This window comes from Symsagittifera roscoffensis, chromosome 1, assembly GCF_963678635.1.
Source record: "Symsagittifera roscoffensis chromosome 1, txSymRosc1.1, whole genome shotgun sequence".
NCBI classification, from domain to species: domain Eukaryota; kingdom Metazoa; phylum Xenacoelomorpha; order Acoela; family Convolutidae; genus Symsagittifera; species Symsagittifera roscoffensis.
Genome location: NC_087062.1, coordinates 91623079 through 91635543, shown reverse-complemented (window position 1 = coordinate 91635543; position 12465 = coordinate 91623079). Strand labels below are relative to the sequence as shown.

The following is a 12465-nucleotide window of genomic DNA, read 5'->3' as shown; positions in this document are numbered from 1 at the left end:
TTCAAGCTCAGGACAACAATAGCTTTCGAATGATATAAAAAAATTCCGTCAAATACGGCTAGTTAAAAAGTCGAAATTTGTCTGAAGAAAAAAAAACCCACCCCGAGCACAAATTTTCCGTTACTTTCGTATCGAAAGTCGGAACAAAAAGTTATTGTCTTAGAATCGTCACGCCACACATTTGAACATAATGCCTTGTAAGTTTAAACGAACAATCAATCGCATTCACCATCAATTTACTGACAATACAAAAAAAAACTTTTCAGACACGGCAAAATCATATTGAGTTTTTTTTATAAAATTTGTTTTTAGGAAAAAAAGAAGAAAAACAAGAAAAGCCAGTTTCTGTGCAAAAAAAACACGGCTATTTCGATAACTAAGTTAAATATAAAATTAAACAATTATAATCAAGTATTTACACCATAACCTAACTATATTTTTTTAATTTTTGAAATTTGTTTAAGCTTTGAACGGTAGTTGATCTCATTATTAGTCCCGAGGACGGTAGACAACTTACCGGGAAATAAAGACAGCAAAAAAACCCACAGAAGACTTAAAAGATTTGCAGTACTCTGATTGGTTTAAATTATCTCAAAATATAGGCAGACTAGTCTTCAATCAAAAACTAATTCCACTGTTTCCCTTTGTTCTTTGATCTTAGTTGACTAATTTGTGGGGTATTCTCATGATGGAGTGAATGACTTAGAGAAAACTTTCAATCAATCAGAATTCTTAAATGTTCAGATTTTTTTTTATTATACCCCCCCACTTAAATTACAAAAAATAAAATCTTTTTTTTTTATTGTATAAAATTGGACTGATTTTACTTGCAAATGCAGCACCCGACGTCGATTTCTTAAATTTGAAAACTCGCGCATCTGCTAATTTTCTAATCGGTCGATATAAATTTTAATTGCCCGGATTTAGTTGCTTTCCTTGAGGTTTTGTCGATTTCTCTGAAATTGTTGAATACTTAATTCTGATTGGCTGTAAATAAGTGAAAATGGATTTTTAATATTCGGTCCCTTCTTCAGAAGGAACACCACCAACTAATTTCCCAAAATTTCGTGGAACTAAATTGAATTATTTGCTGAAATACTTGGCAAGACAACAATAACACAAAGGCTATTGTCAAGTGCAAAGAACCGAAAACGCAAAAATCATCAACCAATCAAAGCCTTCAAATTTTCCAAGACTGACTGATTTATAGCTTATTTCTTTTGAATGTTTGAATAATGAGCTTTGATTTGTCAACATCATTTTTTGACCTTTGGTCCAGCGTGCAAGAGTGACTCACTCTTAAAAAACCAGAAACACTAAAAGCGCAAAAAGTCTCAACCAGTCAGCGTCTTTCAAAGTATCCAAAACTGACTAATTTTCAGCTTAATCAGATTAATTTAGTCGGATTTTTGAATAAAAAACTCTGATTGGCTAACATAATTTTGGGGCATTCGGCCATTCTGGCATGAGGGGTGTCCTCATTTCCTACATGATCGGTAAATATTATTATTTCGACTTTTGAAACAAGTGAAAGAAAATTTATGAGTTAGTATTTGTTCAATCAGACCAATTTATATTTTGAACAAAATGCCGCGTAGCTTTAAACGAACAATCGTATCTATCTCGAAATAAAGATGCTCATTTTTAGCTAAGAGGCGGCGATTATGAGGGTGTCTAGGAGGCGGCGATTATGAGGGTATCTAGGAGGAGGCGATAATGAGGGTTTTCTAGTGATAGAAAATTTATGAGTTAGTATTGGTTCAATCAGAGCAATTGGCTTCGTGTTTAAGTAACAATTTTTGAGAGACATTTTTTTCCATAGCATCAGAAAAAAATTTATACCTGGATGTCAATACTAAAAACAATGGGTTAATTTATATGAGCTGTTTTCCAGGTTTTTGTTAACAAGTTATGCAGCGTGTTTGGCAAATTAAACCATTTCAGTTTGATTTAGGACAACCTTGTTGGTCTTAAAATTTGTGACTAGATGCGAAATATTTCACTTCCATTGGCTGGGGTTGATTTAACTACAGAAACTAAACAACTCTAAAATATTTCAAGTTTGTATTTTGATATTTTTCTAAGTTTGTAGGAACAAACTACGGCAGATACCTGAAAAAATAGTCAGATTGTTCAGGGCTAAGTTATGCTGCGAGCAGCCCTGTTTGTTAAAAAATTTCGAGGGCTTGCGAAAATGGCGGCTGATAACTAATAACAGAATGGCAGGACCCTCTCATATTTCAGACATATACGCATTCACAAACTGTCCAACATAATTTTCGAGAATATAAACACTAACACAAATTAAATTTTTGATCGAGTTGATAAAACGCAACTGCTGCACTAAAACAGATAAATTACCTAAAGAAATTATCTAAAGAAAAATGTTCAGAAATTTGAAGGTTTTTGTTTTTATCTGTTCATAACTGTTTTATACGGTTCAGTAACTACATCACTCTCTCTTGCATTACTAAAAAGATAATTTAAGAAAACTGGAAAAAAAAAACAGAAAAAAAAAGTTTTTCAATTGTTTTAATATTTTAAAAACTTTCTTGGAGAAAACACAAATGTGTTTTTGGAAAAAAAACAGAAAAAAATGTTTTTTTCAATTGTTTTTGTATCTTTTTAACAAATTACTAATAATTACATAACGCCAGTTTGGTTTGTGGTATCATCTTTTAGCAAGAAGATGTTATAGTTTGGGGACAATTGATGAAGTTTGCCTTCAGAATCCAATTTTACAATTGCGACAAAAATGAACGAAGCTTAAATTTATTATGAGGCCGCAAAAACTGCCAAACGGATAGAAATGTTGTAAGCCAAAGGATAAACAAGACTCCTCGTATCAGGGCGAAGCCCTGAATGTTCCGACTGTCTTTTAAGGTTTATGGAGCAGGAAATTTGTTTTTCTAAAAGTGATATTTTTTAATGAAAATCATCACCCCACACGCCATATAAAGTACAAAAGTATAGATTTTGCTCCTTGTAACAAACCAATTATGGCAAATAAGCTTCTTTCAACCAATTTGGAACGATTTCTAAGACGGATTAAATCACTGCTTACGCGTTAATAGCGCGAAATTTATCGCGCGTTAATTGTCCCAAATTGGCCAAAATGGCAATCTTTAAACCCCCATAACTTTACGAAAAATGATCACAGGTAAAATATCGTTTCAAATTGAAGCTCAGGACAACAATAGCTTTCGAATGATATAAAAAAATTCCGTCAAATACGGCTAGTTAAAAAGTCGAAATTTGTCTGAAGAAAAAAAAACCCACCCCGAGCACAAATTTTCCGTTACTTTCGTATCGAAAGTCGGAACAAAAAGTTATTGTCTTAGAATCGTCACGCCACACATTTGAACATAATGCCTGGTAAGTTTAAACGAACAATTAATCGCATTTATCTTGAAATAGAGATGCAAACTCTTAGCTATGAGGCAACGTTCATGCATCTTTGCTTGCTGAATAATTGTTCCAATTGTTTCGTAAAATTTGAGGAGCATTTTTTTAATTCAAAGAAATTATCTAAAGAAAAATGTTCAGAAGTTTGAAGGTTTTTGTTTTTATCTGTTCATAACTGTTTTATACGGTTCAGTAACTACATCACTCTCTCTTGCATTACTAAAAAGATAATTTAAAAAAACTGGAAAAAAAACAGAAAAAAAAAAGTTTTTCAATTGTTTTTGTATCTTTTTAACACTTTCTTGGAGAAAAACAAATGTGTTTTAAATCGGTAACAACATGTGTATTTTGCCATGACAATTTCATTATATTAGCGTCGGCGTTGTTAAGACAAATGCCTGTGACTCATCCTAGCCAGTTGCAATTCACTTGAATCTATTTCTTAATACACGCACTATTAAGCATTGGAGAAATTGGGCATCGAAACAAATTCGGTAGCAGAGTCTAGCTTGTTTTAGGCATTTGAGTCTACGAACAAATTTGACAACCGGTGTTCCGGAAAATTTACAGTAGTTGATTGAATCGCTCGTATCAATTTTTGTTCTGACCATTGAAACTGGGCAGAAATTTTGTATTTGGGTGTGTCTTAGTTTTTTTTTCTTTTTGTTTTTTACGCAAAATCAAGTACCACAAATCATCATTAATTAAGATCATTTATCCACGGGCGAAAGGACCAACACAAGAGTTGTACAGCTCATCACGGCGAACCGCTGTTGTGCCCCTGTTTAAGAACTACATGCAATTATTTTTTTTTGGTTATTTTTCTGGGTTGAGTGGACCGGGTTGAGCGGACCAGGTTGAGTGGCAGTCATATTAAAAACCCCTATCAGTAGTGATTCGAGCCACATTTAAAATTTCTCAAAATTGGTTTGAAATTTTTACTATAGCTTATTTTAGTTGCTTAAAAGCTTACAATAGCTCAATTTAAAACGTAAAAAACTAATTTTACTTGAGTAACATTACATTTTTTCAGTATTATAGCGCCTTTTTGGGTACAAGTTTGATAGTTGGGTCCCTGAAAAAGTAAGTATGAAAGGTGGGTACCGCAATTTTTGAGAAAAATTCAAAAACAGAAGCAAACAAATTCTAAACATGTTTCCGAACATTTTAAGCACAAAAAAATCCTTCAGGGAGCCACCTAAATGTTAGGGCCCAACTATCTTACTTGTACTCCTTCTTGGAATCAAAAACATCAAAAATTAAAAAAAGCAAAAAAAGAATATTTTCTAATTTTTTTTAAACTTTGTTTTGTTTTTCTAGTCACTTTTCTACAAAAATTATTTTCAATTTGCTGTTTTTTACTATGACTGTCAAATATACTTAATTTACAGGTTTCTGCTCAGCTCCTTTTATCACACCACGCCGAAAACAAAACAATAATTACATGAAAAACTTAATTGTATTTTTTAAAGACTGGTCGGAACATTCTGTGCCATTTGAACAGTAACCGGCTATCCTTGTTTTAATTTGGGAACAATATGTGTATTTTTCCGAGACAATTTCAATATATTAGCGTCGGTGTTGTAAAGGCGAATGCCTGTGACCAGGCGCGGATCTAGGAATTTCTCGAGGGGGGCGGATTTCAAAAAAAATTGAAAATTTTGTCGACCTTTTTTTTAGGTCGACCAAATTGATTTTCCGAGCTCTCCCAAACTACTATACAGACCCTAAATTGACCTCCGCCCCCCCCCCCTAAATCCGCTACTGCCTGCGACTCATCCCAGCCAGAGTTGCAAGTAGCTTCATTTGAACCTATTTCTTCTGTAAATTTTTTTATGCCAATTTTGTAACGAGGCTTATGATTCTGGTGGAGTTCAACTTAGATATAAAACATATCTTGCATCGTTTAAACTCATTTTGTTCGGTTTGGTGAGAATCTTGCTTTACTTTGCGAAAACTGAATTTTTAAATTAAATTGAGTTTAAATGTTTTTTTTTTCACTTATTGCATGTAATATTGAAGGATCGGAAGGTCTGCACGACTAGTGGACAGTTTTCTCTGGCTACTTTGGCCAGATCATCTTTTGAAGATAGCAGGTCAAAATTGTACTCTATCTTTCGCTCTTTGTGTAGACAGTTGTATGAGCGAGAATAATGGTAGAATGTACAGTTTTGCTTTTCTGAAACTTCAATCGGCCAGTTTCTTCCGCACTGACCTTCACCGCTAGCTAAAATTCAAAAAAGTTAAGTGGATAGACTATAGTCAGGGGCGGATCTAGAATTTTCTCGAACGGGGGGGGGGGGGGAGGGGGGGATTATCAAAAAAATGTTGTCCACCACCTTTTTTTAAGGTCGATCAAATTGATTTTCCGAGCTCCCCAAAGCACTAAAAAGACTTTTTCGGCCAAATTTTCTTCGCCGCAGGCAAAACTTTGAAAAAACAGGCCAAAAATTGTGTTTTTTCGGTGAGCGCTTCCCCATCAAAATTATTAAATATAGACGCCGAAGGCGCCTTTAGAATATTTTAGTGTCTGTCAGCCAAAAATGGATATCTCAAAATAGTACAAAGGGAGACCCTTTGGGTCAGCAGGGGGTCGAATCCCTAAGGGGGAAAGAAGGCGTCCGCCCCACTGCTTCCCCACCCCTTAACCCGCCCCTGACTACAGTGCTGATTAAAATTATCCGGACAAAACTAATTAAACTTGAAAATTAAATCACTTTTTTCTCAAATTGGCTTAATTTTAGACAAAAAATGATGAAGACTAATCTGGCTTAAACTTTTAATAGGAAAAATATGGAGCAATGTGTCTTGCAACATTCGGGCCCAACCATTTACCTCACAAAACGATCATGTTTGGCTTTTTTTGAAAAACCTAGATCCGCCCCTGGTTTTGTCAGTAAATAGGTTTGGAGTAATTTTTGATTGACTAAAAAAACCAAAAACTATATTAATTCTGTTGAAATTTTAAACAATATTGGTCATCAATTTTTGTCTAAAAACAACCCAATTTGAGAAAAACGCATTTTAAATTTGAAGTTTTATTCGTCAACAATTTCGGTACTGAATAAGTTTTTATTGTTCAATAAATTTCAAATGCAGTTTATATACCTTTGAAAACTTACCAACTATTTTTAAGTCGCAGCACATGAAGCTGGTTTTATTTTGATTGAACTCCTTTTTCGTTCCACACGACGAAATGCAGTGTCGCTTAGTCACTTTCTCGTGCTCATACATAACTGTGTATCCCTTTGGACTGTAAGTGGCATTCAAGGACACAAGTGTTTGGTAGATCACGTGATCGTGTTTCGGGGAAGCGAAAGCAGCGTTGATAAGCAACGAAGAAGCCCCGCTCTGTGTATAAAATTTTGCTCCAAAATCAGGCTTTCGACGCAAAATTACATCGGCGTCTGAGTAAATTCCTCCAAATTTGTAAATAACAGCTAATCTGGCGACATCACTCATATGAACAAACTTGAAGTGCGCTGAGTTAATCATGGGGATCAAGTTAATCACAGGTGTGTCTTTGAAAAGATCCTCGACATCCATTTGAACAATTTCGATGTTTTGGAAATTCGGTGCTAAAACTCGACTTAAATCACTTTTGATTTTCTCCAAACTGCTTTTACTGTCAAGATGAAGCAATCTAAAAAATGACTGCGGACTAAATGTATATTCAATGCTATTATACAGAACGTTTTCCCAAAATAGGGTTTTTAAAGTGTTCTGAAAGTGTCTTTAATCGACCTAAAAAAATTGACACGATCTTTCGATTTAAAAAAAAACCGCTCCCCCTTTCAAGAAAGTCTTTGAACTACCCCTGATAAAGATTGATTGATCTCAGAAGTACTTATGTTGGCAAACAGTCTGTCACTATAAATTTTTTGTTTAGACCATTTTTGGCACTATTTTAGGCAGTAATAATAGATAGTACGATAGTACATGAACTATAGAGATCAATTGTTATATGTTCAAGTGCGGTATCAAAGTATAGCTATTTCTGTCGTTGTTCGGATTGGAAAAAATAGATTTCAAAAAGTTCTCTAATTTCACAAAGTGTTAATCTGTTTATTTTGCAAATTAAATCGCGTAAGGCTCGTTGAGACATACTTTTGAATTTTTAAATCATAGTAACTGACCAGTTGTACCTTTTTGTTCCGACTTTCGTAACGAAAGTAACGGAATATTTGTGCTCGGGGTGGTTTTTTTTCTTCAGACAAATTTCGACTTTTTAACTAGCCAGTTTTGAAGCAATTTTTTAAAATATCATTCGAAAGCTATTGTTGTCTTGAGCTTAAATTTGAAAAATATTTTACCTGTGATCATTTTTTATAAAGTTATGGGCGTTTAAAAATTGCCATTTTGTTCAATTTTGGAAAATTAATGCGCGATATATTTTCCGCTATTAACGGTTAAGCGGAGATTTGATCCGTCTTAAAAATCGTTCCAAATTGGTTGAAAGAAGCTTATTTGCCATAATTGATTTGTTAATAGGAGCAAAATTTATCACTTTGTACTTAATATGGCGTGGCTTGTATATTTGTACTTACGAATACCATTTTGCTACATTCAGTGATACTAGCACAAAAGCCCAGTATACATGTTGTATTTATCACAAAATGAGAAAGTTTAGTATTCTGTTTGTTTCAGAGTTTCTCCTTAAGCTTTTTCCACACGAAGTCTTGCGTGAAGAAAGTTTCTCAGACTCAGTCGCGTGAAAGTTTTTTCAATCGTGATTCCGTCAACATTTAGAAAGTCGTTTTAAAAAATGCTTAAGGACCTTTTTTGTTTTTTTTTGTTTCATTTTTTACCAAAACTTTTCTTAGTTGCGAACAATAACAAAAGAATTAAAAGCGATCAAATAAACAGTAGTGTAGCATAAGGCTCAAAGATGAGAGTAATTACCTACCTAAAAATTGCTTCAATCTTAAAATAGGAAAGAATTTTTAAATCTTACTTTTTTAATTTTTTAAGTTTACTTTTATTCCCTCGTTTCGCCCACACATAAAGTTACACAAGCTTGAATAGTTTGATTGATACAAAGTTGATTAGAATTTCTTGTTTTTTTTTCAAAGTCCAAAACAGTTTGATTGATACAAAGTTGATTAGAATTTCTTGTTTTTTTTTTCAAAGTCCAAAACTACTGTTCGCAACCGTCTGCGCTATTTGCACAACAACGCGCTAATAGTGAAACAGGATAAATTGGATGTCGTAAAAAGTAAAAGACTATCAAAATACCTGTTGACGCCAAAGTGATTGAATTTTTTTAAGACATGTGATCCAGTTTTTTCTACATCATTTTTGGCCTATCGGGTCTTAATTTTTAAAACGAGCAAACAGCTACACATTTTCTGGATTTTTGGTGCTCACTTTTGATAAAAAGTTCATTGTAGTGTTTTAGGAAGACCATCTTCGCAATACTTCCTTTTGAAAGTTTTGAAGATTAATAGGTTCACAATTCTCAAACTGAACAGCTTAATTAACGTAAGCTTCAGTCTCTATACTACCAAAATCTGCCAGATATAAATTTCACTCAACACTACTTATCATTCTTCGTTTTTTTACTAAAAAGACCTAAAAGTCAACAAAAATCTGACCTGTTATTCTCGAAACTGAGAAAAAAAATGAAATGTTTTATTGCAGTCCGAACTACGACTGAAATAGTTTCAACTGATTTAACTTCGATCACGTTCGCTGGTCGGAGCAATAAATAGCAAAGATGATTTTTAAGTAGCTCCAAAAGTCTTACTATAAGACTTTCAAATAAGCGCCAGAAAATTTTTGATTTTTTTAAAGTTCTCTTTTAGAATGCAGAAAAAAGAATGCAGAAAAATCGGGCCTATGTGAATTAATTAATTTCTTTGTACTACAGGCTGTATAGTTAGCGATGCATCCGTTTTGTACTCTACTTTACGTACCTAATGCAAACATCTGGCATTTTACTGGCGTAGCTCTCCAATGTACACTGGTCAATGGGGGCAATCGAGTCCCTTCTCTGAGTTTCTATGATCCACACGTTGTTAGTCGAGTCCCAACTCCCTTCACAAACTGACTTCGGCTGGGCTAACTGTAACCGTTCTGTAGGGAGGGAAAATGAATGAGGCTGTAGGTCAAGTTCGTTTTGGTGGTTTGTTGCTAAGAGAATACTCGCAACGAGGACCAATAATGCAATAATCGCTATTAAGTGAAACCATTTTTTCAAAATGAGAATCATATTTATTATTATAAAATATTTGCAAGATTCTTTTAACTTTGTATCAGTTTAAAGCTCACTAGTTCTCGAAAACTATACCGGTCATTGTTTTTATATAGCCATGAATAACATATGAAAAAACAGAAAACAAAAACTTGTGTTCTATGCTTCAATGTGAAAAGCCATCTTGAACAAAAAATTGCTGCTGAACACTAACGAATACAGTAATGCGTTCATTTTTTCTAACAAATAACGCCAATTTTTCATTAAAGGTATTGAAAATATTGAAAACAAAGTTGATTTCTGATTTCAGGCGCTTACTCGCATCTCACATTAATTCGGAAGGTTGCAAATCGGTAAATCTAATTTACTACGACAATTTGCAACTTTAGCACGCGGCGTTTGATCAGACCGAATTTAAAACAGTTTTCAGCAGAATTTACAGAGCATAAGAATTTACAGCGCCGAATGCAGGTTAGGCGTTTACTTGCAGAATGTCTGATACAGTGTTTGACCCCTGCCATGGTAATGATAGCGTGTGAGAACGAGCTCACCCTGCCTCCAGCTTCAGGTCTACCAGAGCCGCTTGCTACCAGAGCTCCTATTAGCCTCGCGAAACAAGAATATTTCGTCTGAATCTAAAGAAAAACTCAGCGTTTCTATTTCATTGAAATCAATTCCAACTAAAAACTAAATTATTAAAAACAAGTTATTGTGTTTTACATTCCACTAAATGTGCAACAGCAAAACATTGCTTCTGTAGTAAATATTTTGGAGTTTTTCTCTTAATATTTTCAACATTGCTCATTTAAAGAAACGCCCTGAACATTACCGTTTTGTCCGTCTTATGTTAATGGAAGTATTTTTTGAAATAAAAAGATATTTTACTCAAATTTTCAAATATCCCAGCTCCCACGAAGTTGATGATTGGCAATTTTCTTAGAAAAGGACGGATCGTTTGTGCTCGGGATAGTTTTTTCCCAGACAATTTTCATTTTTTTAATAAGCCTTTTTCGGCGAATTTTTTTGAATGATTGTTGTCCAAAAAGTATGGTTTTCCTGAGCTCAAACTCAAATATATATCAAATGTGAATTTTTTTTTTGAAGTTATGGCGGTTCAATGATTGCCGAATTTTCCATTTTGGGATTAATCAGCGTTATAAATTGTTCAAAACAAAACTGAATTGAGGCATGCTATTTGGTCTGTTTAAGACTTTGCTTTATGCTGATTATTTTTCCGATGCGAAAGTAACGGAATATTTGTGCTCGGGTGGGTTTGTTTTCTTCAGACAAGTTTTGACTTTTTAACTAGCCATTTTGATGGAAAATGCTTATATCATTCAAAAGGTATGGTTGTCCCGAGCTTAATTTTGAATTTATTTTCATCTGTGATTGTTTTTCTCAAAATTATGGTAGTTTAAATATCGCCATTTTGGCCAATTAGGGACAATTAACGCGCGATATTGTTCGCGCTGTTAACACGTAAGCGGAGATTTAATCCGCCTTAGAAATCATTCCAAATTGGTTGAAAGACGCTCATTTGCCATAACTGATTTGTTACAAGGAGCGAAATATATTCTTTTGTTTTTATTATTGAGTGTGTGTGGGGGGGGGGGGGGGTTTGATTTTAATGTAAAAACCTTCAAATTTTAGAAAGAAAAAATTTTCAATTTGTTTTATTACATTTAATTTTTTAATGGCATTACTGCTCCATAAACCGTAAAATCATCATAGCGTGGTCACCCATAAGATAATAAACTTTGAACATAAACAATTTCCAGACTAACTTGCGGCAAACTCGCTTTGTCTAATTTTCAAACTAACTTTTATTCATTTTAACTGGATGCTTGTAATTTTTATTGTTCCGACTTTTGAAAAAAAATCCCGTTTATTTGTGCTCTAGGTGGTTTCATGTTCTGCAGACAAACTTCGATTTTTTATCTAGCCATTTTGAATAAAGACATTGTTGTCCTGAGCTCAAACTTATAATTACACTTCGGCTGTGATCTTTTTCTGGTAAAATTATGTGGGTTGCCACTATTCCCAATTTGGAATGATTCAGGCGCAGCGTGAGCAGAGATTTAATCCTTCATAGAAGAAATTGATCCAAATTGGTTGAAGTAGGTTTTTCGTCAAAATTGCTTCTTTATCAAGCACTTAGCAAGCAGATACATCACTTTGTTTTTTATTTGGCAAATGCTTTTTATTGTAGTATTATAAAACTTCTGGTAGTAATTTGTTGTTTTGATAAACCAGCATATATCAAAACACGACTGCTCGTATATCAAAACAAAGCCCTGAATTTTTCGACTGCACCTTAACTGCCCCTTAAACTTCGATTGCTACAAAAATTTTTTGCTTCCAACTGACTCTAAGATTTTTCAAAAAAAATTCAGTTTGTGTACTGGCAATATCACACACAGGTGCTATCTTTTGAGAAGAATTAAAATGACCTATTCTAGTTGGCCTCAATTCATAGTGAAACAATTTTGATTGCGGATAACTTGCCAGCAAAGAATCTTTGCGTATTGAAAATATGAAAGCAACACTCATGCAGCGATGCTATCCGCATTTCAGTTTGGCGCAAACTTACCCGCCTGGCAATCCAAGTTTTCCAAGTCAACGCCCTTACGCTGTCATAGTTTGTAAAATCGGTCTGAAATAATGAAAAAAATCGCGCGTTTTATTTTCTTCAGTTTTTTTACAAGTCGGAACAAAAAAAACTGCTAGTATCAGCGCAAAAACACTAAAAATTACCAATGCTTTTTAGGTCTGTGTATTAGTGCTCGCTTTGAAAAAGCTAAAAAAATTTTTAGAAAGAAAATAACTCGAAAATTGGTGAGGTCTGGAGGGCCACTGGAAGATTTGAC

General features: G+C 34.1%; 1 protein-coding gene across 1 annotated transcript; it reads right to left on the bottom strand.

Annotated features, from left to right (window-relative positions):
• Positions 1-5400: 5400 nt before the first annotated feature.
• On the bottom strand, positions 5401-9683 carry LOC134857216 (uncharacterized). The gene is made up of 3 exons (XM_063873591.1): positions 9321-9683; positions 6528-7048; positions 5401-5632 (listed from the first exon to the last, which is right to left on the bottom strand). The coding sequence occupies exons 1-3, from the start codon at positions 9614-9616 to the stop codon at positions 5403-5405; spliced, it is 1047 nt and encodes a 348-aa protein (XP_063729661.1). The 5' UTR covers positions 9617-9683; the 3' UTR covers positions 5401-5402.
• Between the last annotated feature and the right edge of the window lie 2782 nt (positions 9684-12465).